Source organism: Equus caballus, chromosome 2 (genome assembly GCF_041296265.1).
Source record: "Equus caballus isolate H_3958 breed thoroughbred chromosome 2, TB-T2T, whole genome shotgun sequence".
Classification (NCBI taxonomy): Eukaryota; Metazoa; Chordata; class Mammalia; order Perissodactyla; family Equidae; genus Equus; species Equus caballus.
In genome coordinates this window covers 106,701,834-106,718,567 of record NC_091685.1, presented here as the reverse complement: position 1 = coordinate 106,718,567, position 16,734 = coordinate 106,701,834, and the positions used below count along the sequence as shown (strand labels likewise).

Below are 16,734 nucleotides of genomic sequence, written 5' to 3'. Positions count from 1 at the left end.
GTATAAGAACCTTACTATGTTAGAGTTCCATTTCCTCCATTCTTTGTGCTATACATTTCTTTAGACAATAAACTTTTAAAGCAATTACCGTGAGAAAAGAAATTTTGAAAATATGTACTCTCATTTTTACCACTTGCAGTGCTCTTCATTTCTTAAACATTTCAGATTGTGCAGGTCTACTGGCTATGAATTCTGTAGCTTTTGTTTGGCAGGAAAAGTTTTTTCATTTTGAAAGATATTCTCATTAAGTATAGAGTTCTATGATGGATCTAGGTATGGATACAGAGATAATGTATATGTACATACACACGAAGTATATATCCTGCTTGTAATTCTCTGAAATTATTGGATTTATGGTTGTTTTTTATTCAGTTAGGAAAATTTTTATTTCTTATCTCTTCAAATATTTTTTGCCCTGGTTTTTTATTATTGTTTGCCCCCCTTCTTCTGGGATTCCAATTACGTGTACATTGGACCATTTGTTAAAACCTCATAGCTCTTGGATGATCTTTTTTTCTACTCTTTTTCTCTTTGTAATTCACTTTGGATAACTTCAGCTGACCTATTTGCAAGTCAACTGATTCTTTCCAGAGCTGAGTCTAGTCTGCTGCTAGGTCCATCAAAGAAATCCTTCATTTCTGATATTGTGCTTTGTATATTTTGCATTACCATTTGACTTTTTAAAAATAGTTTTCCTTTTTTTGCTGAAATTGTCTATCTGTTCATGCATATTGTTCTCCTTTTCCATTAGATTCTTCAAAATATTAATCAGTTATTTTAAAGTCTATTGTGTGATCATGCCAATAGGCAGATCCTCTGTAAGTTTCATTCTGCTTGTTGCTTTATCTTTTGGTTAAGAGTTTTAATTTTGGGGGGTTTTTTTGGTGTTTGTGTCTCATAAATTTTGACTGAATTATAGATTCTTGCTCCTTGACTTATTTTATGGCTCTCATCTTTCCAAATTTCCAACTGAGTAAACGCAGATCTCTTTCCATTATATTCATTCCTACTCTGTAGAACGTTGCCAAAGTAAATTCTACGCTAATTGATATTAATATAGATTCATGTTCTCTAGTTGTAGTTAGATCCCCAGTGTCATCTGCAATTCTTTACTGTTCTCTAATTGACTTCCTCAAGGAGGGATGCTCCTGAACCTATCTGTATCTCATATTTCTCAGCAGATGACTTTGCCTTCTGTTGTACTGGGAGGAATTCTTTATCTCTGCCTTCCCTTATCTCTCACTGCCCCTTCTTTTGAAAGCTGTTTTTTTCCTGCATCTTTGTGATATGTGTGTCAATAAAGGTGGAGTCATTGTAGTGAAATTATTTAATGCTAGCTAATGCTTATTACATTCTTTCAATAAATGTTCAAGGCACTGTGCTAGATGTTTTACATACCTTATTTAAATGTTTGTGTATGTCTTCTTCAGACAGTAAATTTGTGGTTGAGAGAACCTCAGTGCCTGGCATAGTTGGCATTCAATAAAGACCACATGAATGAAACTACCTACCCCATGGGGAGGCTGTTTCATAACCTTCTATGAACAAATGGTGTTGAGTATAGAACTACTCTGTATAACTTAATATCTCTTATTTTTCTCTGGTTTATGTTGGAGGCACGAGTGCACACTGATTATTTGGTTTAGATGGCTCCTAATGGTATGGAGACATTTCAAAGCAGGCTTATCCTTTACCAAGAGACTCCTAAATTTCAACTGATTTTGCTTGGTTAGTAAAGTGATATTAGTCTAGGAAAATTTACCTGTAAAATATTAATTAACCACATAGGAAAAAGGAGTACCTTCTGCAGTTTGAGGATTAAGTGTACCACTGCTTACTCATAGGCAGGTTAAACTTTTATTCATTCTTCCACAAGTTTTTGTTGAATGCCAACTATATGAAAAGCTCTGTATTTGGTGGAATGGTTTGTTAAGATGTAAGAGATGTATTTTATGCCTTTAGTGAGATTACAGTTTAGTATGAGAGATAATTATGATTGAGATATAATTCTAGCATATGTGTATGTTCAAACAAGTTATTATGAGAAAAGCAAGAAGATTCATCCCAACTGGGGGTGGTCATGAGAAATTTCCCTGGGCACAGGCAATAATATCAGTCTTGACGGATCAGTAAGATTTCAACAGGTCAAGATGGGAAAGAGAGGTAGAGGATTTCCTGAGGGAGGAGATAGCAAAGTTACCAGAACTGTAAAAATATATGGGTGTTGCACAAGGCAAATAACTTATTTGTGGCTGGAGCATAAGATATGAGTATACCGTAAATAGGATTTTATGAGAAATGTTTCTTGTAAAAATTAAGTCAGGGTTTGATCAGGCCCTTGATTGTCTTGCTAAGAAAAGTGGACTTATTCTGTAGGTAATGAATTTTGAGCAGCAAAGTGATATTAGTTAAATGCTTTTCAAACTTTTTGGTCTAAAGACTTCTTTATACCTTCAAAAATTATTGAGGACCTCAAAGAGCTTTTGTTTATAAGAGTTATATAATTTACTGAATTAAAAAGTAAAACAGAAAAAATTTATTTATTTATTTATTTTAATAGTCTTTTCATGTAAGAAAAAATTTAATATTTGTTCATTTAAAAAGAATAATAAACCCATTAGATGTTAACATAATATAATTTTTATGAAATATAATTGTGTTTCTCTAAAACAAAAATTTCCTGAATAGAGTGGCGTTGTTTTAAAGTTTTGCAAATTTTTTTAATGTTTGGCTTAATATAAGATAACTGGATTCTCATATCTGCTTCTATATTCAGTCTTCTTATAATTTGTTGTTTTTGTTCAAGTAGAGGAATAAAATCCAGGAGAAGGAGGAGTATTTTAATAGCCTTTTCAGATAATTTTAGGTATTCTTTCATATTATACCAAAGCTGAACAAGTGGTAGTTTTTTAGGAGTTATTTGCACTGTGGAATCTGAAACCATATCAATGACCTTTTTATATTCAGTGAATTTTTCATACTCTGTTACACTAAAGCCATTGGACTATCTTACACTTTGAATGTATCTTTTGCCTATGCATGCTTTTGTAATATCATGCATTGGTCATTTGGGAAAATTGATTCACCGAGTTGTGCAGACTTCTAAATGTTGGCATATTTCAATATATAATTTCAAAAAAATCACATTTCATTTTATTTTATTTTTAAAGATTGGTACTTGAGCTGACGTCAGTTGCCAATCTTCCTTTTATCTTCTTCTCCCCAAAGCCCCCCAGTACATAGTTGTACATTCTAGTTGTAGGTCCTTCTGGCTCTGCTATGTGGCATGCCACCTCGGCATGGCTTGATGAGTGGTGCTAGGTCCGTGCTCAGGATCCAAACTGGCAAAAACCCTGGGCTGCCGAATCAGAGCATGCAAACTTAACCACTCAGCCACTGGGCTGGCCCCCCAAAAATCAAATTTTAAAATATGACCACCAAGGAGAGTAATGTCAGGGAAGATGGTGGAGTGGGAAGGAACAGGAATCTGTCTCTCCATTTAGACAACAACTGTACTGGCAGAAACTGTCTGCATTGACTGTTTTGTAACTCTAGAGTCTATTTGGACACTTAAGGTTTCCAGGGGAAAGCTTGACTGGTAAATTATGGTTAATATTTATTGATGTTAGCCTTTGGTGCAATAGCACCTATCCATCTCCCACTTTTCCAGCCCTGTAACAGGCATTTGGGAGGATAGCATCCCACATTTCTTGTGTGACTTTCTGGATTCAGGATGGGCAATAAGGACCTTGTCCTCCAAATATTGGAGTTCAGTGTTCTGACTGCTAACTGCCTCTGATCAACAAGTTGCAAACACAGAGTCTAGAGTTCATTGTTTCATCCCCACTGTCGGAATGTCCTTTTTTTTTTTTTTTTTTTTGACATTCAAAAATAACCATTTATGTAGGGAAATTTAGAAAACTACCATACATGCCCAAGGAAAGATGCAGGCTCAGAAAAGACCTAAGGAGACATTAAGCTTTCACCTCAGGTTTATCCCCAGCACAGAAACACCCTACAACAATTGAGAAAAAAGCAAACCTTGGGGAAGAGGGAGCATCTTATTTCAAGTGTTACCACATTATAAGATTCAGATGTTCAGTGGTCATCAGAAAATCACAAGGCATACAAAGAAATAAGAACCTGTTGCCCATTTGAGGGAACAAAATAAATTGACAGAAAATATACCTGAGGAAGCCTGATCCCATCTTTCTAGACAAAGTCTTTAAAACAACTGTTCCAAAGATTCAAAGAGCTAAAGGAAGACATAGACAAAGATAGCAAAACAATGTATGAAGAAAATGAGATTATCAGTAAAGAGAGAGAAATTACACAAAGGAAAGAAAAAGGAATTCTGAAAAGTACAATAACTGAAATGGAAAATACAGTAGAGGGTTCAAAACCAGATTTCATCAAACAGAAGAAAGAATCAGCAAACTTAAAGATGGTACAGTTTACGTTATCGAGTCTGAGGAACAGAAAGGAAAAAGGATGAAGAAAAGTGAGCAGAATCTAAGGGACCTGTAGGGCACTGTGAACTGGACCAATATATGTACTGTGGGAATCTGAGAAAGAAGAGACAGAAATGGGGGCAGAGAGAATATTTGAAAGAATAATGGCTGAAAACCTCCCAAATTTGATGAAAGACATGCATCTACAAATCTGATAAGCTCAGTGAACTTGAATTAGGATAAACCCAAAGAGAGCCACACCAAAACTTGTTATAACCAAACTGTCAAGAGCCAAAGACAGAGAGAATCTTGAAAGTAGCAAGAGAGAGGAGACTTATTATCTACAAGGAATCCTCAGTAATGTAACAGCCAGTTTCTCAGCAGATTCCTTGAAGGCCAGAGACAGTGAATTGATAGATTCAATGTGCTGGGGGAAAAAAAACACACAAAAAACTGTTGACTACAATTTCTATATCTGTCAAAACTGTCCTTCAAACCTGAGGCAGAGGTTCAGAGATAAACAAAAGCTGAGGGCTAGGAAATAAAAGGTATACTGCTTTGGAATTAAGAAATGAGACTGTCTTCTTCACAGGTGACATGATTGTATATGTAGAAAATCAGAAATAATCAACAAAAGCTCTGGAACTGATAAACAATTATAGCAAGATTGCAGGATACATGGTTAATATACAAAAGTCAATCACTTTCCTATATACCAACAATGAACTAGTGGAATTTGAAATTAAAAACAAAATACTATTTATATTATTACCCCCCCCAAAAGAAATACTTAGGTATGAATCTAACAAAATATGTACAAGATCTATATGAGGAAAACTACAAAACTCTGATGAAAGAAATCAAAGAACTAAATTAATGGAGTGATATTCCATTTTCATGGATAGAAAGATTCAATATTGTCAAGATGTCAGTTCTTCCCAACTTGATCTACAGATTCAGTGCAATCCCAATAAAAATCCAGGAAGTTATTTTTTTGGATATCAACAAACTGATTCTAAAGTTTATATCAAGAGGTGAAAGACCCAGAATCGCAAACATAATACTGAAGGAGAAGAAACAAAGTTGGAAGACTGATACTACCTGTCTTCAAGACTTACTACACAGCTACAGTGATCAAGACAGTGTGGGATTGACCAAAAAACTGGCAAATAGTTCAATGAAACAGAATAGAGCGCCAAGAAATAGACCCACATAAATATAATCAACTGGTCTTTGACCAAGGAGCAAAGGCAATACAATTGAGTGAAGATAGTCTTTTCAACAAATGGTACTGCAACAACTGAACATCCACATGCATGCACACAAAAAGATTCTAGACACTTACTTTCTTAACTCAAAATGGATCACAGAGAGCTGGCCGGGTGGCATAGTGGTTAAGTTCATACACACTGCTTCAGCGACCTGAGGTTCTCAGGTTTGGACCCTGGACATGGACCTGCACACTGCTCATCAAGCCATGCTGAGGCAGTGTCCCACATACAAATTAGAAGATTGGCACAGATGTTAGCTCAGTGACAATCTTCCTTAAGCAAAAAGAGGAGGATTGGCAACAGATGTTAGCTCAGGACCAATCCTCCTCACCAAAAAAAAAGAAAGAAAGAAAAAAAAAAGTGGTCCTTTGCTCCTGAAATTCATTAATTTTTTTTTTAAAAAAAGGATCACACACCTAAATGTGAAACACAAAACTAATAAAACTCCTAGAAGATAACAGGAGAATACTAGGTGATCTTGGGTTGGTGATGGCTTTTTAGATATGACACCAAAAGCAATACCCATGAAAGAAGAAATTGATAAGCTGGACCTCATTAAAATGAAAAACTTTTGTTCTGCAAACAACACTGTGAAGAAAATAAGAAGACAAGCCACAAAATGGCAGAAAATATTTGCAAAAGACAAAGCCGAGAAAGGACTGTTATCTAAGATATACAAAGAACTCTTAAAATTTAACAATAGGGAAACAAACAACCTGATTAAAAATGGGCCAAAGACCTCAACAGACACTGTACCAAAGCAGATATACAGATGGCAAATAAGCACATGAAAAGATAGTCCGCATCATATGTTCACTAGGGAATTATAAAGTAAGACAACAATGCAATTGTACTACACACCTATTAGAACAGCCAAAATACTAAACACTGACAAACCCAAACGCTGGAGAGGATGTGGAACAACACAAACTCTCATTCATTGGTGCTGGGAATGCAAAACGGTACAGCCACTTTGGAAGACAATTTGGCACTTTCTTACAAAACTAAACATACTCTTACTGTACAGTCACTCTCCTTGGAACTTACTCAAAGGAGGTGAAAACTTATGTCCACACAAAAACCTGCACATGAACGTTTATGGCAGCTTTATTCACAATTGCCAAAACTTGGAAGCAACCAGAAGTCCTTCAGTAGGTGAATAGATAAACAAACTGTGGTTTATCTAAACAGCGGAATATTACTCAGTGCTAAAAAGAAATGAGCTATCAAGCCATGAGAAGACATGAAAGAATCTTAAATGCATATTACTAAGTGAAAGAAGCCGATCTGAAAAGGCTTCATGCTATATGATTCCAACTATTCAACATTCTGGAAAAAAAACTATGGAGACAGTAAAAAGATCAGTGATCGCCAGGGGTTTGGGTGAAGTGGGGGAGGGACGAATAGGTGGAACACAGAGAGCTTTTAGGGCTGTGAAAATACTCCATATGATGCCATAATGATGGGTACTTGACATTATATATTTGTCCAAATCCACAGAATGTAAAATACCAAGAGTAAACCCTAATGTAAACTGTGGACTTTGGGTGATTGTAATGTATCAGTATAGGTTCATCAATTGTAACACATGTACCACTGTGGCACTAGATGTGCTGGGTATTGATAGTGGGGGAGGCTGTGGTGTGGGGAACAGGGAGTGCAGAAGGTATAACGGAACTCTCTGTACCTTCCAGTCAATTTGCTGCAACCCTAAATTTGCCCTAAAAGGTAAAGTCTATTAAAAAAAAAAGCTGAGGGAGTTTGTTACCACTAGACCTGCCCAGCAAGAAATGCTAAAGAGGGGGCTGGCCTGGTGGCACAGCAGTTAAGTTCACATGTTCCAGTTCGGTGGCCCAGGGTTCACCAGTTTGGATCCCAGGTGCAGATGTGGCACCGCCTGTCAAGCCATGCTGTGGTAGGCGTCCCACTTATAAAGTAGAGGAAGATGGGCATGGATGTTAGCTCAGGGCCAGTCTTCCTCAGCAAAAAAAAAAAAAAAAAAAAAAAAAGAAGAGGAGGATTGGCTGCAGATGTTAGCTCAGGGCTAATCTTCCTCAAAAAAAAAGAAGAAATGCTAAAGAGGCTGTCTACATGACACTAGACAGTAATATGAAGCCATTAAAAAAAAAGATCTTCCAAAACAGTAAATACATGGACAGTTATAAAAGCTAGTATTGTAATTTAATTTCTAACTCCATTTTTTGCTATGTGATTTAAAAGACAAATGCATTAAAAAATTACTAATCTATGTTGTTGGGTATACAATGTATAAAGATTTAATCTGTGACATCAGTAACAAAAAGGGAGGAATAGAGGTCTAAAACAGCAGAGTTATTGTTAAGGGTAATCCCTGTGATGGCCACGAAGAAAATATCTATGGAATATATATAAAAGGAAATGAGAAAGGAATTTTTACTCAGAAACAAAAACACAAAAGGAGAAATGAGGGACAGCAAATCTATAAGGTAATATAGAAAAATAATAGCAAAATGGCAGAAGTAAGTTCCTCCTTAGCGGTAATTACTTTAAATATGAATAGATTACACTTTCCAGTCAAAAGACAGAGATTGGGACAAGTGATTAAAAAAACATGTTCCAACTGTATACTATCTATAAGAGACTCATGTTAGATTCAAAGACACAAATAGATTGAAGTGAAAGGATGGAAAAAGAATAAAATGTAACATAAAGAGAGTTGGAGTGGATATTTTAATATCAGGTACAATACACTTTAAATCCAAAAAGATTACAAGAGATAAGGACATTATATATCAATAGAAGGCTCAATATAGAAGAAGATATAACAATTATAAACATTTATGTAACTGGTAACAGCCCCACAAGATATGTGAAGCAAAAATTGACAGAATTGATGGGAGTAATAATCAGTTCTACAAGAATAGTTGGAGATTTCAATACCCTACTTTCAAGAATGCATAGATCAACCCTATGTAAGAGGAGTAACAAAGGGGAGAACTTGAACGACATGATAAATTAAGTAGACTAACAGACGTATTTAAAATATTCCAATCAACAGCAGCAGAATACACATTCTTAAGTATGCATGGGACATTCTCCACAATAAACCATATGTTAGGCCAAAATAGAAATTTTAATAGACTTAAAAAGAGATATCATACAACGTATCTTCTTTGACCACAATGTGTTGAAGTTAGAAATCCATAACAGACATAAAACTGGAAAATTCACAAATCTGTGAAATTAACATTCTTAACCCATGGGTCAAAGAAGAAATCACAAGGGGAATTAGAAAATATTTAGAAGTGAAAACACAGCATACCAAAACATGGGAATCAGAGAAAGCAATGCGCAGAGGGAAATTTATAGCTGTAAGTGCCTACGTTTAAAAAGAAGAGAGATCACAAATCAGTAGCCTAACATTACACCATAAGGAACTTGAAAAAGAAGAGCACACTAAACCAAAAGGTAGCAGAAGGAAAGAAATATTAAAGATTAGAGTAAAGATAAACAATATAGAGAAGAGAAAATTAGTAAAACCAAAAGTTGGTCCTTTGAGAAGATAAACAAAACTGACAAACCTTCTTTAGCTAGACTGCCAAAGAAAAAAGAGAAGATACAAATAACTAAAATCAGAAATGAAAATAGAGACATTACTACTGACCTTACAGAGATAAAAAGGTTTCAAAGAGACTACTATGAACAATATACATCAACAAATAGATAACCTGGAAGAAATGCACAAATCCCTTTAAACATACAAATTACCTAAACTGATTCACATGGAAATTGAAAATCTCAATGCACCTATAAGAAGTAAAGAAATCAAATTAGTAATCAAAATGCCCCCAAAAAAGAAACTTCTGGACCAAATGGCTTCACCAGTGAATGCTATCAAATATTTAAAGAAGAATTAACACTAATCCTTCTCAAACTCTTCCAAAAAATTGAAGAGAAGGGAACACTGATCCTATGAAGCTTTTGTTACCCTGATACCAAAAGCAGTTAAAGGCAGCACAAGAGAATAAAATTGCATACCAGTAACCCTTATGAGTATAGATGCAAATGTCTTCAGCAAAATGTTAGCAAATGAAATCCAACAGCATATTAAGAGGATTGTTCACCATGACCAAGTAGGATTTATTCCAGTAATGCAAGAGTGGTTCAACATAAGAAAGTCAATATAATACATCATGTTAATAGAACTAAGGAAAAAAACTACGTGATTATCCCAATTGACACTGAAAAAGCATTTGACAAAATCTAACATCTTTTCATGATTAAAGACTCTTAGAAAACTAGAGTTAGAGGGAAAATTTCTCAACATGAGAAAACGTATTTATGAGAAACCCACAGCTAACATCATACTCAATGGTGAAAGACTGAAAGCTGTCCCCCTAAGATCAGGAGCAAGACAAGGATACCTGCTTTCACTGTTGCTATTCACTGTTGTACTGGAAGTTCTAGCCAGAGCTAGTAGAGAAGAAAATGGAAGAAAAGACATCAAATTGGAAAGGAACAGTTAATACTATCTCTAGTCACAGACAATATGATTCCATATATAGAAAACCCCCTCAAATCAGCAAGAAAGATACTAAAGCTAAAAAACAATTTTGGCAAAGTTGCAGGGTACGAAACAGATAAATCAGTTGTGTTTCTATATGCCAGCACTGAACAATTTGAAAAGGATATTAAGAAAGCAATGCCATTTACATTAGCATCTAAAAGAATTAAATACTTAGGAATAAATCTAACCAAGGAGGTAAAAGACTTGTATGCTGAAAACTACAAAACATTGCTGAGAAAATTATAGCAGGCCTAAATAAATGCAAAGACATTCCATGTTTAGGGACAGGAAGACTTACCATTGTTAAGACACCAAAGCAATGTATAGATTCAACACAATCCCTATCAAAATTCCAAAATTCCTTTTTCACAGAAATGGAAAAGCTTTTCCTCAAATTCATATGGAATTATAAGGAGCCCTGGAAAGCCAAAACGATCTTAAAAAGGAAAAATTAAATTGGAGGACTAACACTTCCTGACTTTGAAAGTTACTGAAAAGCTACAGTAATTAAAACAGTATGGTCCTGGCATAAGTACAGATATATAGACCAATGAAAAAGAATAGAGAGCCTAGAAATAAACCCCTGCATATATGGTCAATTTGTTTTCAACAAGGGTGCCAAGACTATTCAATGGAGGAGAGAACTATCTTTTCAGCAGATAGTGCTAGAAAAACTGGATATCCAACATGCAAAAGGATGGATCCATACCTTACACCATGTATGAAAAAATTAACTCAAACTGGATCAAAGACCTAAACTTAAGCAGTAAAATTATAAAATGCCTAGAAGAAAACATAGGGAAAACTTTTCATGACCCTTGATTTGACAATGGTTTCTTGAGTATGACACCAAAAGCACAGATGACAAAAGAAAAAATAGATAAATTGTCCTTCATCGTGATTATGAACTTTTCTATATCAAAGGATATGATCAGAGTGAAAAAACCTACTAAATAGTAGAAAATATTTGCAAATCATATATCTAAGAGACTAACATGCAGAACATATAAAGAACTCCAACAACTCAGCAACAACAAAAGGGTCTGATTCAAAAATGGTGAAGGATTTGAATAAACATTTCTCCAGAGAAGATATACAAATGGCCAATAAGCCCATGAAAAGAGGCTCTACATCATTATTCATTAGAGAAAGGCAAATCAAAAACCACAATGAGATAACTCTTCACACCTACTAGGATGGTATTACGGGCTGAATTGTGTCTCCCAGAAATTATATGTTGAAGCTCTAAGCCCCCGCTGTAACTGTATTAGGAAATAGCACCTTTAAGAAGATAAAGTTAAGTGAAGTAGTAAGCATGGGGCCTTAATCCGATAGGACTAGTGTCCTTATAAAAAGAGGAAGAGACTCCAGAGATCTCTTTCTTTCTGCATATACACAGAGGAAAGGCTGTGTGAGAACACATTGAGGAGGTGACTCTCTGTAAGTCAGGAAGAGAGGTCTCATCAGAAACCAACACTGCTGGCACTTTGGTCTTGGACTTCTAGTCTCCAGAACTGGGAGAACATAAATTCTGTTGTTTAAGCCACCCAGAGACTGTGATATCTTGTTATGGCATCCTGAGCTGACTAATACAGAAGTGTATAATAAAAAAGAACAAATAAATTGGAGGATGTGGAGAAATTAGAACTCTTGTGCATTGTTTGTGGAAATATAAAATGCTACAGCCACTGTGGAAAACAGTTTTGCATTTTCTCAAAATGTTAAAACATTGGAGTGGGAATTATTATATGACCCAGCTATTCCACTCCTAGGTGTATGTCCAAAAGAATTGAAGATGGGGAATTAAACATATTTTTATGCCCATGTTTTTAGCAGCATTATTCATAATAGCCCAAGGGTAGAGACAACCCACATGTCCATCAACAGATGACTGGATAAACACAATATGGTATATACATATAATGGAATATTATTCAACCATATAAAAGAAGAAAATTTTGAATAATGCTGCAACATAGATGGACTTTGAAAACATGCCTAGTGAAATATGGGAAACTCAGAAGGATATATATAGTATGATCCCACTTATATGACGTACCTAGAATAGTCAAATTCAAAGACAGAATTGAGTAGAGGTTATTGGGGGCTGAGGGAGGGGGAAAGGGTTAGTTATTGTTTAATAGATTGTTGTTGAGGATGATAAAGAAGTTTTAGGTATAGATAGCGGTGATGATTATATAACATTGTGAATAATTAATACTGATGATTAGTACACTTAAGAATGGTTAACATTATAAATGTCATGTATCTTTTACCACACACACAGACACGCACATACAGACTCCTAAAAAACTCACTACTGATTTCGTCTTTAGGTATTAGTGAGAACTATCAGGCTTATTGTGACAAATACAAGGTTTCCAAAATTCTAATTTTGGGAATTAGAATTCTCAGTTCTTCCTTGATGTTACAGACTCATTTTGTTCATTTTCAAGGAAGTGTCTGACACAGAATGAAATCTAAATAACCATAATTTGTTGGTTGTCCTTCTAATTAAATTGGTATTCCATGAAAAAAATCAACTAGTTCAGCTCACGTTATCACACAGATGGTTGTTTTTTTGTGTGAGGAAGATTGGCCCTGAACTAACATCTGTTGCCAATCTTCCCCTTTTTGCTTGAGGAAGATTGTAGCTGAGCTAACATTCATGCCAGTCTTCCTCTATTTTGTATGTGGGCCACCACCACAGCATGGCTTGATGAGCGGTATATAGGTCCACACCTGGGATCCTAACCCATGAATGCTGGGCCACCAAAGTGGAGCATGTGAACCCAATCACTAAGCACCAGGCTGGCCCTTTGCACAGGTGTTTTGACTTAAGACAACTCTTTTAGTTCAAGCTGCTATAACAAATATGCCATAGACTGGGTAGCTTAAACAACAAACATTTATTTCACATAGTTCCAAGATCAAGGTGCCAACAGATCCAGTGTCTGATGAGAGCCTACCTCCTAGTGTGCAGATGGCCTTCTTCTTGTTGTATGATCACATGGTGGAGAGCAAAGAGATAAGAAGCAAGCTCTCTCACATCTCTTCTTATAAGGGCACTTATCCCACTCCTGAGAGCTCTGCCCTCATGACTTAATTACTTCCTAATACCATCACACTGGGGGTTGGGAATTCAACAAACATTCAGTGCAAAGCAACAGGCATCCTACTTTGATATGCTGCAAAAGTGCTTTATGTTTCCATCTCGTTTTTTTCTAATTGTGATTAAAAAACAACATAAAATTTACCAACTTTACCTTTTTTAAGTGCACAGTGCAGTAGTGTTAAGTTTTATTCACATTGTTCTGAAACATATCCAGAACTTTTCATTTTGCAAAACTAAAGTTTCTGTCTCATTTTGTCACACACAATAAGATGTGTACTCAAGGGTTGAGATTTCATAAAGTTAATTTTTTTTGCTTTATCAAAGTCATCTTAAGTTGAAACTGGCATTTTTTTAAAAATTGCAAGTGCATTGCAGTGAATAATACAAGCACTAGGTAAAATTTGGTGCCACTGCCTCAATGTGCATCAGCACTTTTTCTTTCTTTCTTTTTCCTTTTCTTTTCTCTTTATTTTTTGAGGAAGATTAGCCCTGAGCTAACTGCTGCCAATCCTCCTCTTTTTGCTGAGGAAGACTGGCCCTGAGTTAACATTCAGGCCCGTCTTCCTCTACTTTATATGTGGGATGCCTACCACAGCATGGCTTGCCAAGTGGTGCCATGTCCACACCCGGGATCCGAACCAGGGAACCCCGGGCCACCCAAGCGGAATGTGCGCACTTAACCGCTGCGCCACCAGGCCAGCCCCTACATCAGCACTTTTATACATCGTTGCTTTAGTCCTATCACTGCAAATGTGAACATAGTAAAAAGGACATACAATATCTTAGTATTATTATGAAAATAGTTTTAACCTTGCAGATTTTCTGAAAGGTTCTTGGGAATCCCACTAAGCATCTACAGATCACACATTGAGAACCACTGATATAGATCAATATTCTAGGAAGATCATTTTGGTGGCAAGATAGAGGAGGGAGATTAGACAAACAAGGAGACCAGTTAGTTCAAGTCAAGGAGGATGAAAACCTAAATTTAAATAGTGGAGTGCAGATATAAGGAAAAGACAGAGGCCGGCCCGGTGGCGCAGGGGTTAAGTGCACACATTCCACTTCAGCAGCTGAGGGTTTGCTGATTCGGATCCCAGGTGCGGACATGGCACCACTTGGCAAGCCATGCTGTGGTAGGTATCCCACATAATGTGAGCTCAGAGCCAGTCTTCCTCAGCAAAAAGAGGAAGATTGCCAGCAGATGTTAGCTCAGGGCTAATCTTCCTCAAAAAAGAAAAAAAAGAAAGAGACAGATTTAGGAGATATTTCAGAAGTGGAATTGATTTACAGAATTGCAGGTATGTCTTTGGATAATGAAATTATTGCCTTTGTGCCAGATTTTATTCCTCACTTCCACTTACTCAATTTACATCATTAACCTAATTACTCGTGAAAATTGAAAATTTCTCCAGTACTGTAAGAAAAAAATAAACTAAACTAAATTAATTCTGGATCTAGAAGAGGAATAAGCCAGCTATTTGATTATCTGCTGCTACTTTTTGCTTTCGTTGAGAACTTATGACCATGTTCTTTATCAGCTTCTGAATTTACCTGTGTGTTAAACGTCAATTGCAATTCATATGAAGATCTGTATGTCACTACTTTAGAAGAGTTTTAGGGACTGATGTCTTTTCCACTACTCAGACTCGCAATAATGAACAAATAGGGCAAGTTGGTTTAAACACTTGGTTTTTGATATTTCAGTTTGAAGCCTTTTTTCCTCCTTCTCAAACAGCAGTTCAAACGCTTCACCTTCAGAAGGTGCACCACTAGTAGGAAGTTATGGATGTACTCCTCATTCATTCCCAAAGTTTCAGCACCCTTCTCATGAACTTTTGAAAGAAAATGGCTTTACCCAACAAGTGTACCTCAAGTATCGTCGAAGGTGCCTAAGTGGTAAGATGCTTGTCCTTTATGTAGTTATATTTAAAATTAAAATATAATTCTAAAAGTTCAAATTGTGACATTTACTATCAGGTCAAGATGTATTTTTACTTTGTTATACTTTTATAATTACCTTAAGTAAGTGTGTTTATATAGATCCTTTATTCATGTATTTTGTAGCTTAGACACATTAGGAAATAAAGTTTAGTATATTCTTGTTGCTACTGACAAATGCTTAAATTTGAGCAGTGAGTCAGAAAATGGATTAATATTTGTCCTATATTTAGAAGAAACCCAAATACATTTTGAGGATTAATATGTTTCAGCTTTCTTTATTTTAAATTATATAAAATATCTGCTGTTTTAAATTTAATAAGTATCTTTAATAATAAAAATATTTTATTATTCTAACTTTTTCCAGAGAGAAAACGCTTGGGAATTGGCCAGTCCCAAGAAATGAATACCCTCTTTCGTTTCTGGTCCTTTTTCCTCAGAGATCACTTCAATAAAAAAATGTATGAGGAATTTAAACAACTTGCTTGGGAAGATGCAAAAGAAAATTACAGGTCAAATATTTTCTTGTATTTTCACATTTGGAGGGAATTTTTAAAAACTAGTACTGAAGTAGCCTGATTTTGAACTGTGAAAGTAGCACAACATAATTGGAGGGAGGGCTATATTAGTTTTCTATTGCTGCATAGCAAATTACCTCAAAACTCACAAGCTTAAAACAACAAACATTTACAGTTTCTACAGTTCACAGTGTCTAAGTATCAAGACTCCAGAAACAGCTTATCTGGGTGGTTCTGAGTCAGGTGTCTAATGTGATCACAGTCAAAGTGTTGGATGGCGCTGCAGTCTCTGAAGACTTCTCTCAGGCTGGAGGATCCTCTTCAAGCTCACTCACATGGCTGTTGGCAGGAGGCTTCAGTTCCTCGCCACGTAGGCCTCCCCATAGGGCATTTCATAATATGAATTAACCCAGAGGGAGTGATTTAAGAAAGAGAGAGAACTTCCAAGATGGAAACTTAGGTGTCTTGTATAACCTCTTCTTGAAAGTGACATATCATCACTTTTGCCATATTATATTATTCACACAGACTAACCCGGGTACAGTGTAGGAAGGGAGTACACAAGGTGAATACCAGGAGGTGGGATCATTTGGGACCATCTTAGGGGCTGGCACAAAGACCAAATGAAATTTGAAAGAGAGATTTTTCTCTCTCTGGCCCCCACCATTACAGCTTCCCTTGCATGTGCATATACATACCCAAATTGGTACATGATTAGAGCCAAACCAGTTGTTAAGATCCCTGGAGCCAAGAAAAAGTAAGGTCTCTCATGATACATCCCTCCTCACCTGTCCAGTCTGGTTATTTCCTGCTAGTTTTCTAGTCCTCTGGGCAACAGTGGTATTGAACTAGATGTTCTCCAAATGAACCAAGCCCCAGCCTCTAGACATCT

General features: G+C 36.1%; 1 protein-coding gene across 48 annotated transcripts in view; it reads left to right on the top strand.

The window, feature by feature from the left end:
* Window positions 1–16,734, top strand: part of LARP1B (La ribonucleoprotein 1B) — a 138,577-nt gene that overhangs the window by 101,794 nt on the left and 20,049 nt on the right. For 39 of the 48 annotated variants that reach the window (XR_011435918.1, XR_011435877.1, XR_002806512.2 and 36 more), the window contains 2 exons: window positions 15,122–15,282; window positions 15,692–15,836. Coding sequence is in view for 31 of the 48 variants with exons in the window: in XM_023636567.2 (XP_023492335.2) it covers window positions 15,122–15,282; window positions 15,692–15,836 (306 nt within the window). In the remaining 17 variants the exon portion in view is untranslated. The remainder of the gene's footprint in view (window positions 1–15,121; window positions 15,283–15,691; window positions 15,837–16,734) is intronic. The other 9 variants (XR_011435965.1, XR_002806515.2, XR_011435952.1 and 6 more) reach the window with 1 other exon arrangement.